Source organism: Pezoporus flaviventris, unplaced genomic scaffold (assembly GCF_033815535.1).
Source record: "Pezoporus flaviventris isolate CSIRO_AGI_PZ_B2104156 unplaced genomic scaffold, CSIRO_AGI_Pfla_v1 ptg000069l, whole genome shotgun sequence".
Taxonomy (NCBI): Eukaryota; Metazoa; Chordata; class Aves; order Psittaciformes; family Psittacidae; genus Pezoporus; species Pezoporus flaviventris.
The window spans coordinates 1,716,798-1,735,018 of record NW_026892617.1 but is presented as its reverse complement, the minus strand read 5'-3'; the positions used below and the strand labels follow the sequence as shown (position 1 = coordinate 1,735,018).

The window sequence follows — 18,221 nt, the reverse complement described above, 5'->3', positions numbered from 1 at the left end:
CCGCGTGCCCCGAGCGCGAGGCGGAGCGGCGCCTGCGTAGTGCCGGGCAGCGGCTGGCGTCGCCCGCGCCCCCTCCTCCTTCTTCCCCCCCCCCCCAACCCCCCCGGCGTGCCCGCGCTCCCCTCCGGCCCCATGCGGCGCTGAGGCGGCGGCGGCGGCGGCGGCGGCAGCGGGGCGGCCCCGGGGCGGCGGGGCCCGCCGAGCGCCATGGAGGGCATGGACGTGGATCTGGACGCGGAGCTGATGCAGAAGTTCAGCTGCCTGGGCACCACCGACAAGGACGTGCTGATCGGCGAGTTCCAGCGACTGCTCGGCTTCCAGCTCAGCCCCGCCGGCTGCGCCTTCTTCCTCGACATGACCAACTGGTGCGGCGGGCCGCGAGCGGGGCCGGGGGGGGGACCTGAGGGGCGGCGGGGCCTCTGAGGCGAGCGGAGAGAGGCCGCCGGCCCTGAGGCGGCGGAGGGGAAGGGCGGGAGGGCCGCTCGCCCCGCGGGGGCTGTGAGGGGAGCCTTGGGAGGCCGCCGGCCGCCTCTGAGGGGTGGCAGGGCCGTCCCGGCGCCCGCGGCGCTCCGCTGCGGGGACTGGGGACGGGGGGACGACGGGGAGCCGCGGTGAAGGGGGGAAGGCGGTGTTTAGTGCGGGGCCCCTGTTCTCCTCCCCTCCCCTCCCCTTCCCTTCCCCGGGGTCGGCGGTGGCGGTGCAAACGGCCGGGGGGGTGTGTGTGTGTGGTGAGGAGGGAGCTATCATGGCAGCGCGGAGGAAGAGGTGGAGAGGAGCCGGACAGGAGTGAGGAGGAGCCTGGGTTCGCCTCCCCAGCAGCTCGGGGTTGTGATTTTGCCAGCTCCAGGAGCTCGTCGGTCAAAGGGCTGTGAAGCTGTTAAAGAGTGACTAATTGATAGGAAGAGGGGGCATGTGATCCAGTGAACCCAGATACTCTTAAAGGGCGCTTTACTTGCTGAGCGGGAGGATGAGCTGGATCCTCTAGGGGTGGTTTATGGTGCCCTGGACACTGAAGCAGGCTTTGGAAGGAGGGAAGACCGTGGTTTAAAGGCCCTATGGAAGTCTTAAAGCTTCCACGGTCAAGAACTTCTCAGTGAGGAGAGTTAGCTAGGTGTTTGGTTAAACGTTAGCATCTGTTGGCAAAAAGGTTCTGTTAATGCTCTGGCTTTTGTTGCATGTTGTGGCTCTGTAAAAGCTCTGTGACTACCCTAGGGAGTAGAAAAACCAGGTACAAGTTATGAGGGAAGCTGCAGCACCAGGAAAAACGTTGGAAATAGGCAGTATATAATGGTGAAGAACGGAAGCCCCGAGTGTGAGTGGTGTGGTGAGCCCAGTGACACAATGTTGTGAAATTGCCACTGTGTGAATTGTGGGGTCTGACTTGTTATTGCACTTGTATCTTTTAAACCATTTCTAATAGCATTGATGTCGTGTAGGTTCGGGTGTTGTTAACAGAGATTGCTTAGCTAAGTTGTACTTACTGGTTTTTCTTAGTGGTATCACATCAAAACCCCAGAAACCTCAGGTTTGCAACTTGAATTGCAAGCGAAGGTCTTGATATCAACAGTTGGGGGAAAGAACTTGTGTGGAGTTGTTGAACTAATAAACAGTAAGAAGACTCTTTACATTTTTCCTTTCATCTTTTCCTCCTTCTGCAGCTCTCTATTGAATTATATTGGTAATCTGCATCTGCAGAGGAGGTAAGGGACTAGTAGATAATACTGTGTGCGTTGTGATACAGTGCAAAAGAAGGTCTCCTTCGAGGAGTTCAGGAGTTTGCTTTGGAGAAGTAGCTCACAGTAGAGGATGCTTCATGCATGTGTGGATGAGATGACTCAAATTCCCAGCACTGCAGTGTAATACTGGGTTTTCTTTTGTAATGTTCTGGGGGACAGCAAAAAGCAGAGCTGAACCTGAAAATTACTTGTGAACATAATGTGTATAACTGTATTATTCCTGGTTTGTGCTGAAGAAGCTCTTTCAGGAGTATTCACTTTCATTTCGAAGTGGCAGCATACAGTCTTACAACCAATGGCTTTTTAGTTACAGTTGAGGAAAACCTGAAGTGATCAAACTGGCTTTAATTTCCCAACTTCACTGGGTAGTTTGGTTCTAAAATCACACGTTTTCAGGTGTTTTAGTGTAAGTTGATAAGCCTTCTAGATGAATGGGGGTGTGTAAAAAGGATGTCTGTTAAATTGGTGTGATGTAGACAAGAGTAGATGAAAATTAGTGTCGGCTTGAGCCTGATTACCCTTAGAGGGGCTTAAAGCCTGTGAGAGTTTAACCTTTGAGCAGCAGGGAGCAGGGCTGGGTATGCTGACAGGTGCTGCTCCGTTTGCTCATATGTTCTTGCCAGGGCATTGCTTTCCTGACCTGTGGTATGGTTGGTTGTGCCGGGGTTTGTACAGCTCTGCTGCTGTGTTTCTGTTCAGTTCTCCCCCTCCCACCTCTTCTTGTTTGCCTGAATGTACTAACCCTGCTCTGGGTCATTATAAAAAGGTGCAATGCAGACACGTTTTCCTTTTCTAGAGACACCTTTACCGTGTTGGGGGATCCTGTGTGATCTACGGTGCCCCAGGTGATGTTAACTAGTGGCCTATTAGGCTTGGGTTTTGTGGCCTAGAATTAGAGTTGGAATCTTCTATCACTGTTCTGTCCTGCCAAAAAATTGTCTCAATGAGATGGTCAGGTTGTTGGAGAGGGACTTTACACAAGGGACAGGCCAAGGGGAATGGCTTTAACCTGCCAGAGGGGAGACTGAGATGAGCTCTTAGGCAGAAGCTCTTCCCTGGGAGGGTGCTGAGGCGCTGGCACAGGGTGCCCAGAGAAGCTGTGGCTGCCCCATCCCTGGCAGTGTTCAAGGCCAGGTTGGACACAGGGGCTTGGAGCAAGCTGCTCTAGTGGAAGGGGTCCCTGCCCGTGGCAGGGGTTGGAGCTCGATGAGCTTTAAGGTCCCTTCCAACACAACCCATTCTGCGATTCTGTGAAGTCAGTTTTCCTTTTGTTAAAGGCACGGCACTTTCCTGCAGCAATGATCCCTTCACCCTCTTTCCGCATCAGGATTAATGTTCATCTGCAGGAAATGGTGAGGGAGCTCACAGCAGGGGCAAGAGAAGTGCACTTACTTGGCAGATAGGGTTCTTTTTAGCCATGTCCAGGTACTGGTTAATTAACAGAGCCATAAGTAATTCTCACTAGAGGGTTTTCACGAGTGTGGCAAGCTGCTCTTTGGCAGGAATTGTGTAGTCTCCAGACCTGAAGTTACTTCCCTGTTGCATGCCTTTTACATACGATGTAGTAGATAATCTGAGCTGTAATGTGTTTTGCAATAACATTTCCAATAGTATCGTTAGTAATTGTGTTTATTTAAAGTGAATTTGCACTTTAATATTCCTGCTGGAATAGCAGAATTAAAATAGCTCCTTCAGCCAATTTGGGGGGGGGGGGGGGGGAACATAGAGGTTGATTGTGGAGCAATAGAGATATTTGTCAGTAGCCTTGAAAAGTCTGCCCATTGCCCTCGTTCGCCTGCAATTGCTCAATGTGCTTTCCAAGTTCTGGCAGATTTAGGACCCTACTAAAGAACTGCCAACTGGTTTTATTAACAATATTGCAAAAATGCTTCAGGTAGGACCTCAGTTTGAGACTGTTCCTAGACCTTCAAGGAATGCAAGTTAAACACTTGGACTTGTCTTTTTCCCCTGTTGTTTATTAAACACGTTTCCTAGAGTTCTGCTTCTTTTTAATGGCACTGTGAGTTCCCTTTGTAGGCTGTTATAACTTCTTAGCTTTCTTTGCCCTTTCTGAGAGCAAGGGCTGTTCATGCTTTAATGGCTGCCCCCATTGTCCCTGTTTACTGTTTATTTACTTATCTTTCATTAGAAGTTGTGAGGCTTTAGAGAGTGAGGTTGAGCTTTCATGTTTTGGCCTAAAACCAAAAGCGAACTTCTCCAAAAGATGCTTTGGCACCAAGACATTTGTTCCTTGGGAGGCAAACCCAAGCAGCGTAGTTGGGAGGACATTTTGCTGGGATAAAATTCCACCTCCATTAAATGGTATGTTTAATTAACTCTGCCTGTTCCTTTCCTCCTTCCAGATGTTAGGCCATGCAGGAGCCTGCACCCTGCAGCACATCCAGCCCGGCAGGTTTGAGGGAGGGGGCTCTTAAGAGTGTTTTGTGATAAAGTTCCACCTGTTGACCACAGCTTCTCAGTGTTACGTGATAGCATGGCCCGGAACTCGTCTAAACTTCAGTCTGGACTCAGGTTACCTACCTAAGAAACTCCTATTGAAAGCCCTTTGTGGGAATGTTTTAAAAATACAAATTGTTCAGGACAGACAGTGCTGAATGAGCCTGTGCCAAAATACTTCCTCACAGGCTTCCTAACACAACACTGGTTGTAGGTCTCTGGATAGATGGTGCAAGGGCAGAATGGGCTTCCTGAAAACACTTGCAAAACAGTTTCTGGAGCTCAGGCCCAGCCCTGACTGGTTTTGAGCTGGAATGGACTAGTATAAATGGAAGAGCAGAAGAAACTCTGCACAGAATGTGTGTTTTATTTTTGTTGACGCTCAGTTAAAGCTTAGTTTGTGAAAGTCATCAGATTCCTCTAAAACCAGTCTGGAAATTGTATTCTGACAAGGAAGAGGGGTTATTTTCTTTATTTTCAGCTGGGGAGTACAGTAGCTTAGAGGGAGAGAGGCTGCAGCGTGAGGCTTGAAGATTCTTCTGTGAGAAACTGAATTAATTTGATTTGAAGTAGCTAGTGGTGCTGGATTTAAAATCCAGGTTTCAGCACAGTTGGCTGTGAAGGGATTCCTAGTTTGTAGATCTGTTTCAGTAATTTACGTGTAAATATTTCTTTACATTCTCTTTTGTTTAGAAAGCTGAGGTTTTAGTAGTCTGCTAGGTGTGATATTTCATAGAAATGTGTCACATAATGAAGATTTCGGGGGGGGAAGAGGGGGGCATGTTTTATTGTTGCTTTTTTTGATCTAGCTCTCTGGTGAGAGGTCATTATTTGTAAGGTCAGAGCTCTTCTGGAGGTCCTCAGTTTTTTCATGCATTTAGAAGACTCTGCAGATGTATCATGGTTTAACTCTGAATACTCACAAGTTTATCTCTGAAAATACGACAGAGATCTGCTGTTAAGACCTCTTTCTATATTGTGTAAGGTGTAGGGCATTTGTGTATGTAGGAATGAGGGGAACTAAGGTGAGATAGGGAGTAACTAGTGGTGATAGTGATTTTTACATTAGGAATCTGCAATTTTGGAGTGTAGCAAGGAAAATGTATCCAACATTGTGCACGTGCTTTATTCGTCTTGGAGAACAGGCACAATATTATTAACAAGACTCAGTTACCTTATAAATGCCTGGTTTCATCTGGGGGGGGGCTGTTTAAATTCTTTATATCAGATGAAGCCCCTATATTGCCCAGAAGTGGATGTACTTGCCTGAGAGTCTAAAGACATGTTTTAGCTTATTTTAATTTCTTTAAGTGTTTGTTTTGCCTTCCAGCAAGGATTATAGGATGCTGCTTTAAATAAAACTTTGGTCTGTGAGTGAAAGCGTGTCTAGTTACACTTGATACCAGTGCTGGAGTATGGGTGCTATATAATTACTTGCAGTATGTTTGAGTAAGACAGAATTTAACACAACAGTCTTGGAATAATGAATTCACGTGCCTATGATGCATTTCCCACAGTGGGTAAGACTGGTTCCTGGTCTTGATTTGTAACCTTGCAGGTGTTTGCAGAGCTGCCATTTAAAAGGGAAAAAAGCATGCAGATGTCCTCCATTAACAGCTTTTATGGACTGCTTTTGCAAAGAAGCTCTCCAAGTGTGTGTCAGGAAGAACTTGGGTTTGAAATGCTCTGTCTCAGATCAGACACATTCAGATTACCACATGATGGGCAAAACATAGGACCTGTGTGAGGGAAGGCGGTTCTTTGTCAATTAAGGTTGGACCGGAATGGTCCTTGAGGTCCCTTCCAACCTGATTGGACCTCGCATGTGATTTGATGATTCTTCACCTCAACACCCTTGGCCTTCCTGCCCTTTCTATGTTGAAAGGGTTTGCTGATACAATATACCAGGCATCCGATGGAATGGTATCGTTCCAGTCTTCAAGTAGTTGTGCGTTATGTTTCAAAGATGTATGGATAAAGCACAGATAAAAGGCAAATACAAGGACATGCCAAGTGAGACTGTGCAGCTGTAAAGGTTTAAGCATAACCTGTCAGGGTATGAATATTGAAGTGGCATGTGGGGCCTTATCTGCACCATGAAACCTTTGATTGTGGGGTTGTATCAAAAGCCAGTTTGACTGATGACAGTGTGGCTCTACAGTGTGGTTGCTCTGGTAGAGGGGGTTCACGATAAGGAACTGCTGCCATTAAAATGGCTGCGTTTTTATTGCAACCCTTACTTAAACACTAGCAACCCCCAAATAATTTAGTTGGTATCTTAGATGAAAACAGCTTTTATATAATTCTGTAGATGAAATTGATTCCCTGGACTGTGGAATGTAAACTCTTCTTTCATGTTGATACTGGCATTGTTCGATCTGCCACAGAAGTGATTATGTCATTGTGAGCAAGGAGCTGTGGTGTGTGTCTTTACCTTAGAGGTCCAGCAGTTTCTGCTGGCCACCTCTTGTTTACTCTTTGTCTCAGTCTGTGGGACTCTGTGACTTCGGAGGAGAACTTTCCCACTCTTCGGTGTAGTCTCCAGCTTAGTTTTAACACACCTTTCCTTTTGAAAGAGTAGTGGGGGGAATCCTTGTGTCATGGAGGACACAGGAAACCTGAGACCTGATCTTCCAAGTCAGTCCTCCTCCTTTCCTGGAAACTTCTTTGGCTCAGCTCAGTGCTCATCTAGGCATCTGTTAGGGAAGTGACAACAGTGGCTGGGATGTCATGTTATTTTGCTTCTCTTCTTCCTGAATTAGGTGACAAAACAAGAGGGTCTTTTATGTTCTCTATGGCTTTATGTGTCTCCGTATACAGGAAAGTTGATTTTTTTTAATTTTTTTAAGAAACGTAGATCTTAATATGATGAGATTAATATTTCTAGGTGGTGACCAATTGAATTGAATCTGGTGAGAAGGGGAAAGCACTTGGTTTAAAACATCATTTGGGTTTTGAATTAGGTAGAAGGAAAGAAGGAAGAAGAGGATTTAAACTTAATGACATTCTTACTCCAAAGCAATTGATGCACTGATGTCCTTACAGGTAGAAAAGACACTGTAGAAACAGGTTTAGTAGTTCTTGAGGTGCTGTTTCCAGAATGTTAGAACAGGCCAGCAGTGCCTGAGCTATGGCTGCTGCAAAGCACTGTGTATGTGGGGTATCTGCAGCCTATGGTGGGGAGCAGAAAAACTGTTAAATCTGTTGTGGTTAACTGAAAGCATAGTGGATGTCTCTTACTACATTATATAATCATATCACCTGTAAGTAAAGGTATATAATATATATAACTAATGTAGACTCTTGCATCTCTGGTGTCCACAACTGTCTCCTGATGCTACTAAAAATAACAAAATTATAGAATTAAACAATTGGAAAACGATTTTGGGGCAGCTTTTGCCTAATGCAGTAAAACCCCCTTAACAACCCAGTGATTTGACTTGATTATTTTGACTGGAATTTAGACTTGAAATACATCATCTTTTAACCATGGAACACACTGTAATTGCGCTACGCTCCAAGTTACAAAACGCTTAATAAAGTGATGCATGTGAAATGGGAATGTCAGCAGACAACTGGAACAGAAGGAATTGGGTACAGTATTATTTTAGTCCAGCTAGACTGCCTTACATGCTTCAACTTGTTCTCAGACAGTTTCTGTAGCTTAATCCCCCTTTATTTTAATGCATACAATTATAGATTGGTGACATAGTTTGTACTGAGGAATTAGCAGTTGCAGAATCTCGAGTCCTGGCAGCTCTTGGTTACTTTCCATGGGAAGAGCTGTTGCCTGTGTTCGATGGCAGCAAGCAGAGAGCATCTCCTGCTGTGACATTCTCAACATATTTCACCCCACATTTAAAGCTCCTGACCACCTGCTTGAGGAGGGTTCAGCTGCTGGGGATGGCTGCGGGGACTTGTGCTTATGGCGGTGTCCTGGTGATTCTGTCCTGAGACTGCTTGCTGTTGTTTAGCCAAGTGCAGGCACCGTGATAACAGTCGACTGCTGGGGTGTGTGTCTGCATGTGTAGAAAAGCCTGCTCAAGGAAAGTTTATTTCCTTTGGTGGTTTTGGGGTGTGCTGAAAATGGTGTCTGTCTTCTGTGGCCTCTCCGTTTCTTTGCTTGTGCAGCCCCTGCAGAGAACACAGTATTGCTTCTGGTCACAGCAGGTTTCTGTTGTCTTCCTGGAGCATCCCACTTGTGTTTGGAACTGACTGTTTTCAGCTAAGACAATGAAGTGTTTTTCTGCAGCTTCATGTGAGAAAATACATAAGCTTTGAATCAACCAGCTTTCCCCCCAACCTTTAGCTGTGTAAGTTTAGCATAAAGACAATCCCTTTCGGATCATCTAAGGTAGTTTCCTAACCTCATGGTTTACCGTAAGAGAGGTCAAGAATGAAGATAACTGATACGCACATTTTGCGTTTTAAAATGATGTCTGTTGAAAGCTGTTCACTGATTAAAATTCCCATCCTTCAAAATATCTTGAGACTTTCCACTTAATTGCCATGTGTCACCTCTGTTGAAAAACGTTTGAATTGAACACTCCAGGTAAAAGTGCTTCCCTGTGGTGTAACCGAGTACATCTCTTCCACCTCTTTCAGCTTTCTCTAAGCCTTTGAAGGAGGCGTCTCCTGTTTCAGGAGCAATGGGGTAGCAGGTTGAGGGGTCCCAGCCCATAGTGTTATCAGTGCAGTTCCCTAGTAGCTGAGGTGAATAAAATCCAAATTGGATACTAGAGACTAAGAAGCAAAAAGAGTGGATTTAGGATTGTCTCATTTGGATGTTCTCCATGTGCGTTTCTAGTCTCTTCCACCTCTATCATGTAGAGAGATTCCATTATTTAGGAGTGAGAAATTATCCATCTGCTGCACTATTTCTTTTGTACATTTCTGTCTGGTTTTAACAATAGACACCTTATGAGTATTACCGTGGTTACATACTGCATTCGGAGAACAAGAGAAAGGTTGTAAAGGTTGAGAATTCAGTTATGGAAAGAGTACACTGTGTTCTACCAAACATATTATGTTCTTGAGATTTGATTGTACTTTTCTATTGCTGCTCAGGCTTTGCATTGCGTTTTTCTAGCAGGCTTAACACCTGGGGTGCTTTTCTCAGGTAAAATATTGCACCACGTGTGAGTGCTGAGGACATACATTGCAGCTGAGGCTCTGCCTGGCTTCTCCCCCCCCCCCCCCCCCCCGACCTCCACAGGGAGAGAGAAGTGTAACTTGGCATTCACATCTTTACAGTTGCTCTGCACAGCAAAGTGACTGACTCCATTTGTCAAACTGCTTTCTACTTGACCTAATAAATGTCCTTTACTTCCCGTCTGTATGTGATCTAAGGGCTACATCCTGTGTGAAACGCTAAATCAAAGCCTAACTCGGTATTGCGCTGATGAGTCCAGCCTTTGATTTTTCTGACAGGTCAGGGCAATGTTAGCTGGTGATAGGTGCTGTAGGAATGGGCAGGACTTAGTAAGGGCAAAATCTGCATGCTTAACCTGTGATGTGATTGGAATTTTGACTCACAAAAATCTTTGGCTCTTTCATCAAAGAATTTGACAGTGAATGAAAACTCACAGATTCCTATAGCTTAGTTCAAATTTTCTTTGTTGCTTTCTACTGCAAACGTTATTTTGGAGTGGAATTCCTCTGTGTCATCACATACATTGGACAATCTGCACATCGTAAGGGGTTTTTGTCTCTGGAGTTCAGACCTTTGAGCTGCTGTATTGAAAACAAACCCCAAATACGGTTCCTTGTGTAAGGAACACCAGAGGGGCAGTGGAGCAGCCAGTGGGGAGGTTACAGCCCTTCCAGCTCCCTTTCCCTCTACGTATTTTGAGAGTATCTGTTTGGCAGGACTCTGATGTCCCTTGTCTCATATGTATGTATTGCTTTCCATCCAAGATGTTAAACTTCTGTATGTTGAAAGAATCACATGTTTTATTGGTAACAGAAGGATTAGGGATTGTGCATCTGCCTAGCTTTGCATCAGGCCGGGGTGAGTAAGTCTCAGTGCTTGGGTTCCTTCTAAAAAGGAATCTGATTCCATGGATAAAAAAATATTTCCAATTACTTGTATATTGCTTTTTGTTTGCACAACAGTTGGGTTGTATAAAGAGGCTCTGGTTTGTCAACTGGTTTGGAAGATTTTCTTCTATATTTTAATACTTCGTGGTGACCCAGTTAATCCCGAGTAATTACTATCTAAATATATTGGTTTAACATAAGAAAAGGCTGCTTGGAAAAACGCTGGGAAGGGAAAGAATGGCTCTTTGCAAACGCTTAAGAGTTGTTAAGGGACGTCTCCAGAGCTATTAGCAGAGGTTTTAACTTCACTATTTTGAATTTAGCTCCTGAGGCTTGAAACAAAGCAGCAGAGCGAAGGAATTGATCTGAAAAGGAACTGAAAGAGAACATTTTCTCTGTCTTTGGGGTAGTCTTTTTGGAAAAGCACTTGACACGGATGCATCATGGGATGCCCTTGGAGAGCGAGGAGTGGGATACCCACAGTTAGACTGGACCTGGTTGATAAAATGGAGCTATAACCTTTATTTGCTGCCTTCTCCCCTCTCTCTTTCCAGACTCTTGCTCTTGGGACTGGAGTTGAGCACTGTGTTGGTTTTGAGTAGGCTCAGTGATTTCTGATTGCAGGCATTTCTCAGGAGTTTGAGCTTAAATCCTGTCAGACCTGCTCTGTCTGTATGGCAGAGCTGCAGAGTGCTGCAGTCCAGGACGGCTCTGAAAGTGGAAAAATGGCTTAATTTAGGAAAGGTAAGGAGGGCTGACACCTGAAGGGCTGTGTTAGCAAGAGATGTACCGCCATCCCTGTAATTAGGAGAGATCAGTCATGTAAATTACACTGGCTGGATTTGGCGTGCTCATTGCGAGTTTCAAAGTTACTTGGTTTACAATAGTAATTCATCTCATGTGGCAGAGAGCAGAAGGGTAGTGTGGTGCAAGTCACACCGAGGAGTAAAAGAAAGTGGGCATGAATGTGTAAGCAGAAGCCTTTCGATTATAATCCCCTCCTCTCAGAGATCTAGCACTTTGTTCCTGTCCCTGCGCTGCCTGCAGTTGGTGCTATGCAATTACAGCTGGGGCAGCAGGGTAAAGGCCTAAGAAATAAATCATATATATATATAAACAAATATATATTTTTTAAAGGGGGCCAAATTTCAGGGTACTGAGTTTGTTTGACCTTGAAGCATCTCTGAATGCTTGCCTTTGCTTGTAAACTCTGCTAATGTGGTGCCTTTAGCAGGAAGGCAGTGGCAGGGAGTACTACTTACCTGCAAATAAACAGGTTGCAAATAGTTTGCCTTTGCAAATGGCACTCATTTTTCTCAAGCAAAGTACTATCAGGCTGATACTTGGGGATGTTGGGATAAGGGGAGGGGTGGGAGCACTGTCTCTTGCAAAGAGAGGAAACAAAGCTCGCAGTGATCTGTTGCTGGCTTTGCTAATTGTGGCAGTGTGGTGCTGTACAGCCTCTCAGTGGCTGTCTCTTAGGGTTGGCTGTGTCAAAAAACATGAACTTAAGTCATATTTGCTTTGTCATCCTGACTTGCTGCTTTCAATTTCTCTTTAGTTTCTGGAAGCTTCTTTTTAATTCTTTAGTGGGAAGGCCAAGATACATCCGAACATAAAAAAGGCTCTCCCCAAAGAAAACCCACCTCATGTTGGTCCAAAGTGGTGGGAACAGGAAGGTGGGTTTGTGAATATCTGATCACAAAAGGGTAGCAAATCTGGTTTTCAGCATGTGTTCCTCTTTAGTTAGTTTTTAACTAGATGCTGCAGAGGACTGGAGCTGTTTCCCAATGGCGAAGCAAGCAATGAAATATGACACAGGGAGGGGAAGAGGGTTGGCACGGGGCCTGTGTGCACAAATAGCCCACTACCTTTTGAAGTGTACTTGCAGCCGAGCAAACAGTGCAGGCTGCCTTACAAAGACTTACAGTGGAAATCTTCCCCTTGGAACCTTCAATTTTTTTTTCCCTGTCATGTCAATAAAATGTCATTGCTACTGATTTCAGAATCATAGCTCACGAGACGTCGTGGTGTGTCTGAAAATACCTTTATGTAGTAGTGGATTAGGAAGAGAAAGAGCTGTATTGCTGTCTTTGGTAGCTCTTAGAATGCCTTTTGCCTTGTCTTGCTGTAATAGAGGATGACACCCCAGTGAAACCTAAACTCTAGATTGTAGTGTTTGCTGGTTGAGCGAACAGGAGTCTTTTGGCACAGCCCTGTTGGGAGTTATGTAAATCTTGTGCAGTGTATAAGCAACAAGCGGTTGGTGACATAGAACTGAGCATTTGTCTCTATTTCCTAGCTAATGTGACATGCACCCTTCCTGCAGCATTTGCCCGAGCTGGCTGGGTTAAATATAGCCCTGATGCTCCTAAGTAGAAAAATGGCTCAAGCTGAATAATGGTTTCTGGTCTGAAATTCATTGTTCTAAACATAGAAATCTTACATGGTGGCTCTTCTGCCTCCCTGTCATATCAAAGTGTTCCGTGGTAATGGTGAAAGATCTCGGCGTAAGGCTTAGTTTGCTGAATTTGCCGATCAGTTGCTGTGGCCACATTGTGCAGGATATTCCTCCAGTGTCTCCTAATGCTTTGGTTGGGCGCTGGGAGACTTTAGCAGGATGTCGGGAACTCCTGTGGTTAATAGAGCATCATTATCTTGTGTCACTCTGATGGATCACCCGACTGGTACGAGTGTTGTTTAGGTTCTCTCCCACGTGCCTCTGTAGCAGAACTGCCTAATTGGGCTATTGCCCTCTCTGCCCCAAGCTCCAGTGCTATTAGCTGCTACACTATCGGTCCCCTGTGACAAGGAAGGAGTGATACTTCGCCCATGCAGTTCTGATTTTATTCCCCTCCCTCACTGAACACTGTAGAGATTGAATTGAATAGGAGGCAGTTTCTTTGCTCACTGTTTTGAGTCTCTTTCCAGCTGGCAAGCACTCCAAAAAGCCCTTTGTTTGCTCTTTCTCAGGGTCACACTGCAAATGTTTCTCTTGCTTTCACCTTGGCTTTCTGGCTTTGATTTATACATGTGACTCCCTGCCACACAATGCAAACCCTCAATATAGCACTGTACCTATCTAGTGCAGCTTCTGACTAATCTTCTGCATGGTTTGGATTAGGTGGCACTTCCCAGTTCTTGAAAGTTTTGGGGGCTTTTTTTATCCTGCTCAAAAAAAAGCAACACAGATTTTAGTAATCGTGAATAAAAAGCCGTGTCTCTGTCCATTGCATTTGGTGAGATTTTACTCATCTCCATTCTTACAGCACCCAGTCACAACATGTAAATGAGGACCACAGCCTCACACACATGAGGAATTGCATGACTTGCCAAACACATAATAACTTAATAGTATATCGTGGAGTGGCACTTAAGACTCCTGAATCCTCTTCCTGTTGGGCTATTCCTCTTCTCAAATGAATGATCACATGAGTGTCCTTAATATATCACAGACTTCCACTGTCATTTGTCTTTGTTAAGTAAGAACTTGTGATTCAGAGGGTTTATAAGTTCCTTTCAGTTGTGACTATCCAGAGCTGAGCAGGCACCTTAATGATTAACAAATAGTCTTGGAGTACTAGTGGCTCATACATGAGAGGATGTTTCAAAAGCAGCAAGGCTTGAGTTACTACCCATAGCTACTGATGCCCTTTGGCCCTGAGAGGTATCATAAAAGCATTCTTTGTGTTTTGCTCATCTTGTGCTCCTTTTGGGCTTTTTGTGCTAAAATAAATTGAAGAAATCCAGTCCTTTTGAAATTAGCACAGGAAACAAGGCTGATAGAAAGAAACCGCCCTGTTGTTTATGTGCGGCTGCAGAGCGCTTTCCTTGGTGTCTCTTGAACTTGTCTGCAGATTTCATAAAGAGCTAATGGAATAGAGGTTTCCAAGGTTGCCAAGTTCCAGAATTTCCAGTGCTAATAAGAAGCAGAGTAGAAAAGTGGTCTAAAATAGTGTCCCTGGCAAATAAAATGCTATATTTTGAGCTCTCTTATCTTTTAGAATTCATGTGTGATAGAGAGAAAAGCTTTAAAAAGCCATGACCAGCAGAGCTAATACAGATTGGTTATTTTTGCTTAGCTGTTTAGGATGACATACCTAAACCTGTTAAGACAACCTGACCCTCCTGTACTTCAGGTTGTAATCTGCTTTTTTGCTTTCTAGGAATCTACAAGCCGCCATTGGAGCCTACTATGATTTTGAGAGTCCAAATATCAATGTACCCTCCATGTCCTTTGTTGAAGATGTAACCATAGGTGAAGGAGAGTCCATCCCTCCTGATACCCAGTTTACGAAAACATGGAGGATACAAAACACAGGTAAGGCTTTTAGATTGTAGCAAAACCTATGTAGTATGTGATGGGCTGGCAGAACTAATGGAAGAGATGCTGGTTTAAGGCAGGAGGTTTGTGTGCACTTAACTTGGAACAGAGCCACCCTGTCACAGGAGAAGGTAGCTGCCAGTCTCTGTGCTGTCCCTTCCTACACTGGCACAACCATTCTGTGGTGAGATGTGCAGCTCAGTTCACCAGTCTTCTTCCTCAGGCCACCATGCAGAAACGCTGTGAACTCCTAGATAAAAACAAATGGAAGTGCAAGTCATTGGGCGGGCCTCCCACACCCTTTTTGGCCTCCCACTCATATTCAGCCTCTACTTTGTAATTGGCCTCCCACCCATTTTCAGCCGTTTCTCTGACATCTCTGTCGTTGGGTTGTTCTGCTCTCTATAGCACTGTGTTCTCTGTGGAGGCACTGATGCAATGATCTACCTCTGAGAAGATGTAGCGACACAAGGGTCATGTGGCAGATACCCTTTCCTTTTGAAATCTTTCTTGGCAACATTGCTTGTCCATGCTCTCAGAGACCACAGTCCAGCCTAAGTCAAACAGTGACTGTGACCCAGGAAGTGGGATGAGGCAAAATACATTCTCAGTGCTTGATCTGTTGGGATGTGGTCAGAAAGAAAGATGGGATCCATGGACTTAAGCAGAATAGCTTGTCCTCAAGTGTTACAATGACAGGATGTTGCTTGGATGTTTAAGCTGTGTGTCTGAAATTAATTGACATGCTTGCACTTTTGTGAAGAATGATAGCACAACAAGGGATAATATCATGAATCATCATGAGTAAAGCTCAGCTGCATTAGTATTTCTGCTTGTTAGTAACTGCAGTACTCAAGTGCTGTACAGATTTCTGCTGAGTATCAACGTATAACTGAAATCATACTAAAAATCTAGGAGTGTTTCATCAAGAAGCAAGAGGTGAGAAGAGGGCCCATGTGTGTTTAAGAACGCTGAGTTATAGAGACTGTATTCTAGAGAAAGGGTTTAATGATTTCAGTTGACTTTTTCTGCCTCCATTTGTTTGACATGGCACAACGGGAAGGTGACACATGTAGCTTGCTTAACTCCAGTAATGTTGAGAAAATGACAGTTTCTCACAGCTGTCTCAAATACAAATGTAGTAAGTTTGACAGGTCTTTTTTCTCCTCTTAGTATCTTCATTAGCGTGTGTTATGACTACAACCATACCTTGCTTCGTTCAGACTTCTTTCTCTCTTTTTCCTCTGATGTGCTCTTTACTGCATGCAAGTTCAGCCTAAATTTAACATCCTAGTTCAGGCAATGTTTCATTGTTCCTGGATTGACCTGCTGAAATCTATGGGCCTTCTGAAAGGAGGAAAGGGAGTTAATCTTGACATATGAGTTCCTGGCAGGGCCAGCATTTGTTTTGGCTTCTGTGTGTGTTAAAGCCTGACTTCTTAAAATGTACATCTGTACTCTTAACGGTGGTGCTGGAGGCCAGATCTTGTTAAAACCATGCTGTTGAGGCATGTTTTAGTTACATGCAACTTCACAAACTGTGTTATGACTGCAGTTTAAGGTGAACTGTAGCATTTTAAGACCAGTTTTTGGTTTAATTAAGGTATAGTATCAAAGAGCTATAGTGTTTCCAGATGATATCTCCTTGTTAGGTAGATAACTGAAGCAAAGCCAAGGTTTTTAACAGCTCTGCAGGAACCCTTGATTAAATGACTTCAGTTTTAGAACACAGAATACCTGAGGCATATGTCACCGAAGTGTTTGGTGCATGACGAGTATGACAATCAGAGCAATGAGAGATTGTCAGTTTTAAGTGTGCAAGCAGTAAGCTAGATTCAGTCAGGTTCTCAGATGTGTTACTAAAAACCAATACCCTGCTCCGATACCTTTCAGGACGGTGCTTGGTTTGTCTGCCAAAGGACCAGTTTGTATAGTGGAACCATTGCTGAAAGAGCAGCAGGATTTAACAGACTTATTTCCTTTTCCCACTCTACTCCCAGCAGCTGCTGGCTCTGCAGGACATCTACTACAATTTATCATCTCTTGAGAGATGAGTGTACTGCAATAGAATGACATAATTCCATTTTATGGGGCTTATCAGTTGAAGTGTTCTAGGCACCTTGCAAGCCTAAAGCCATTAAACCTGATAAAAGTCACATAAATTATTTAAACTAAGCCGTGTTGCTGGGCTGCCAGCCTTTCCAGATGAGACTTCATACTCCTGCACACCATAGTCTGGGGTCAGCTCGTCAGTCACCTTCTCTTTTTGCAGAGCTCGCTATCTCAGTGCTGTTTCCAACTGTAGTGATACATCCCCTGCTCCTGATATCCTACTGTACTTGTTCTCATCACTCTTTCCACGCTAGATTGTGAGTTGCACAAGTAAGGACTTGACCAGAAAACCAGTCCCCGCCATGTCTTTGCTGAAGTATCCACAGGGATTAAATTAGCAGGCAAGCTGTTGCAAAGGATGCTCTTTGAGGTAGCATAAGGTCAGGTCAGCATCCACCATTCTCATCTCAAATGAGACAGAGTGGTTCAGAGCTCCCTGGTGGTTCAGGCTTTCCTTAGCTGTTTCCATTGACCTCAACCGAGCATAAAGTATTCTCCAAGTCATTGCCTTAGTCATGTCATTACTGGGGAAGCAGCATAAGAAAATTCTGCTGAACTGATTTTTCGGGAATCTCACAGGCACTTTTCTTTTTGTCTGCCCCAGTACTTGTTACATTTGGCTGTGCCTGTGTGTGGAACTGCTTCCTGTACCTCTGCACATTGCCAGGTCACATTGTCGGTCCCACTGTCTGCAGTCCAAACATTCATCTCAACAAAGAAATCACATGTTCACAGGCCTTTCCACCTTTGCACAAGGCTGAGAGAAGGGTTGTTACAAGAAAGGAAATAAAGCCATTTAGAGAATAGTACTAGTTCTTTAATTATAGTTCAAACTGTTGGCTCCTCCTGAGGCTGCGAATGGGCTTAGAAAAGAATTAATCCCTGAAAGAATGTTTCCAGCACTTTGTATTAATAACATCTACGTTGATGTCTCTCAGGAGCTACGTGTAGGGAGGCAGAAAGAAGTGGGGGGGGCCCACCTTTGTCTCTAGCGTCGGTACAGTACACATACATGGTGGTTGTGTTGATTTTTCTTGCAGCTGTTACACTGGGACTTTGAGAATTTTTCTGTGTAAATATGATGTAGAGGTTATTCAAATAGAACTATAAATTGTCCTGCTGCTCTCTAACTGGAACCGTTAAGCCTTGTCTGACAACTGTATTCTTCAGTACCCGTTGCTGGCGATGTGTGTCTTGGTATTCCTCTGACTGTTCACCAGTTGCATAACTGTTGTAATAAGCATGTTTCATCCAGTCTTTAACACACACAAAGCATTTCCGGGTGCCCCGTCAGTAATTCTTTCTTCTGTTTAATCCCAGGGACAGAGGCATGGCCCCCAGGGGTTTGCCTGAAGTATGTTGGGGGAGACCAGTTTGGCCACGTGAACATGGTGATGGTCAGGTCCCTGGAGCCCCAGGAGATTGCAGACGTCAGTGTTCAGATGTGCAGCCCCAGCACAGCAGGAATGTATCAGGGACAGTGGCGGATGTGCACTGCCACGGGACTCTATTACGGAGGTGAGTGATCCCTTTTCCAGCTCTCCTTTGTGACA

At 44.8% G+C, this 18,221-nt stretch overlaps 1 protein-coding gene and 1 long non-coding RNA gene across 2 annotated transcripts in view; one reads left to right on the top strand and one right to left on the bottom strand.

The window, feature by feature from the left end:
• Window positions 1–83: 83 nt before the first annotated feature.
• Window positions 84–18,221, top strand: part of ILRUN (inflammation and lipid regulator with UBA-like and NBR1-like domains) — a 30,584-nt gene continuing 12,446 nt past the window's right edge. The window contains exons 1-3 of the mRNA XM_061471927.1: window positions 84–365; window positions 14,399–14,553; window positions 17,989–18,186. Coding sequence (XP_061327911.1) covers window positions 208–365; window positions 14,399–14,553; window positions 17,989–18,186 — 511 coding nt within the window. The 5' untranslated portion in view covers window positions 84–207. The remainder of the gene's footprint in view (window positions 366–14,398; window positions 14,554–17,988; window positions 18,187–18,221) is intronic.
• Window positions 9,903–12,706, bottom strand: LOC133278791 (uncharacterized). The gene is made up of 2 exons (XR_009746691.1): window positions 11,495–12,706; window positions 9,903–11,030 (listed from the first exon to the last, which is right to left on the bottom strand). It is a non-coding gene; the product is annotated as an uncharacterized LOC133278791 (long non-coding RNA).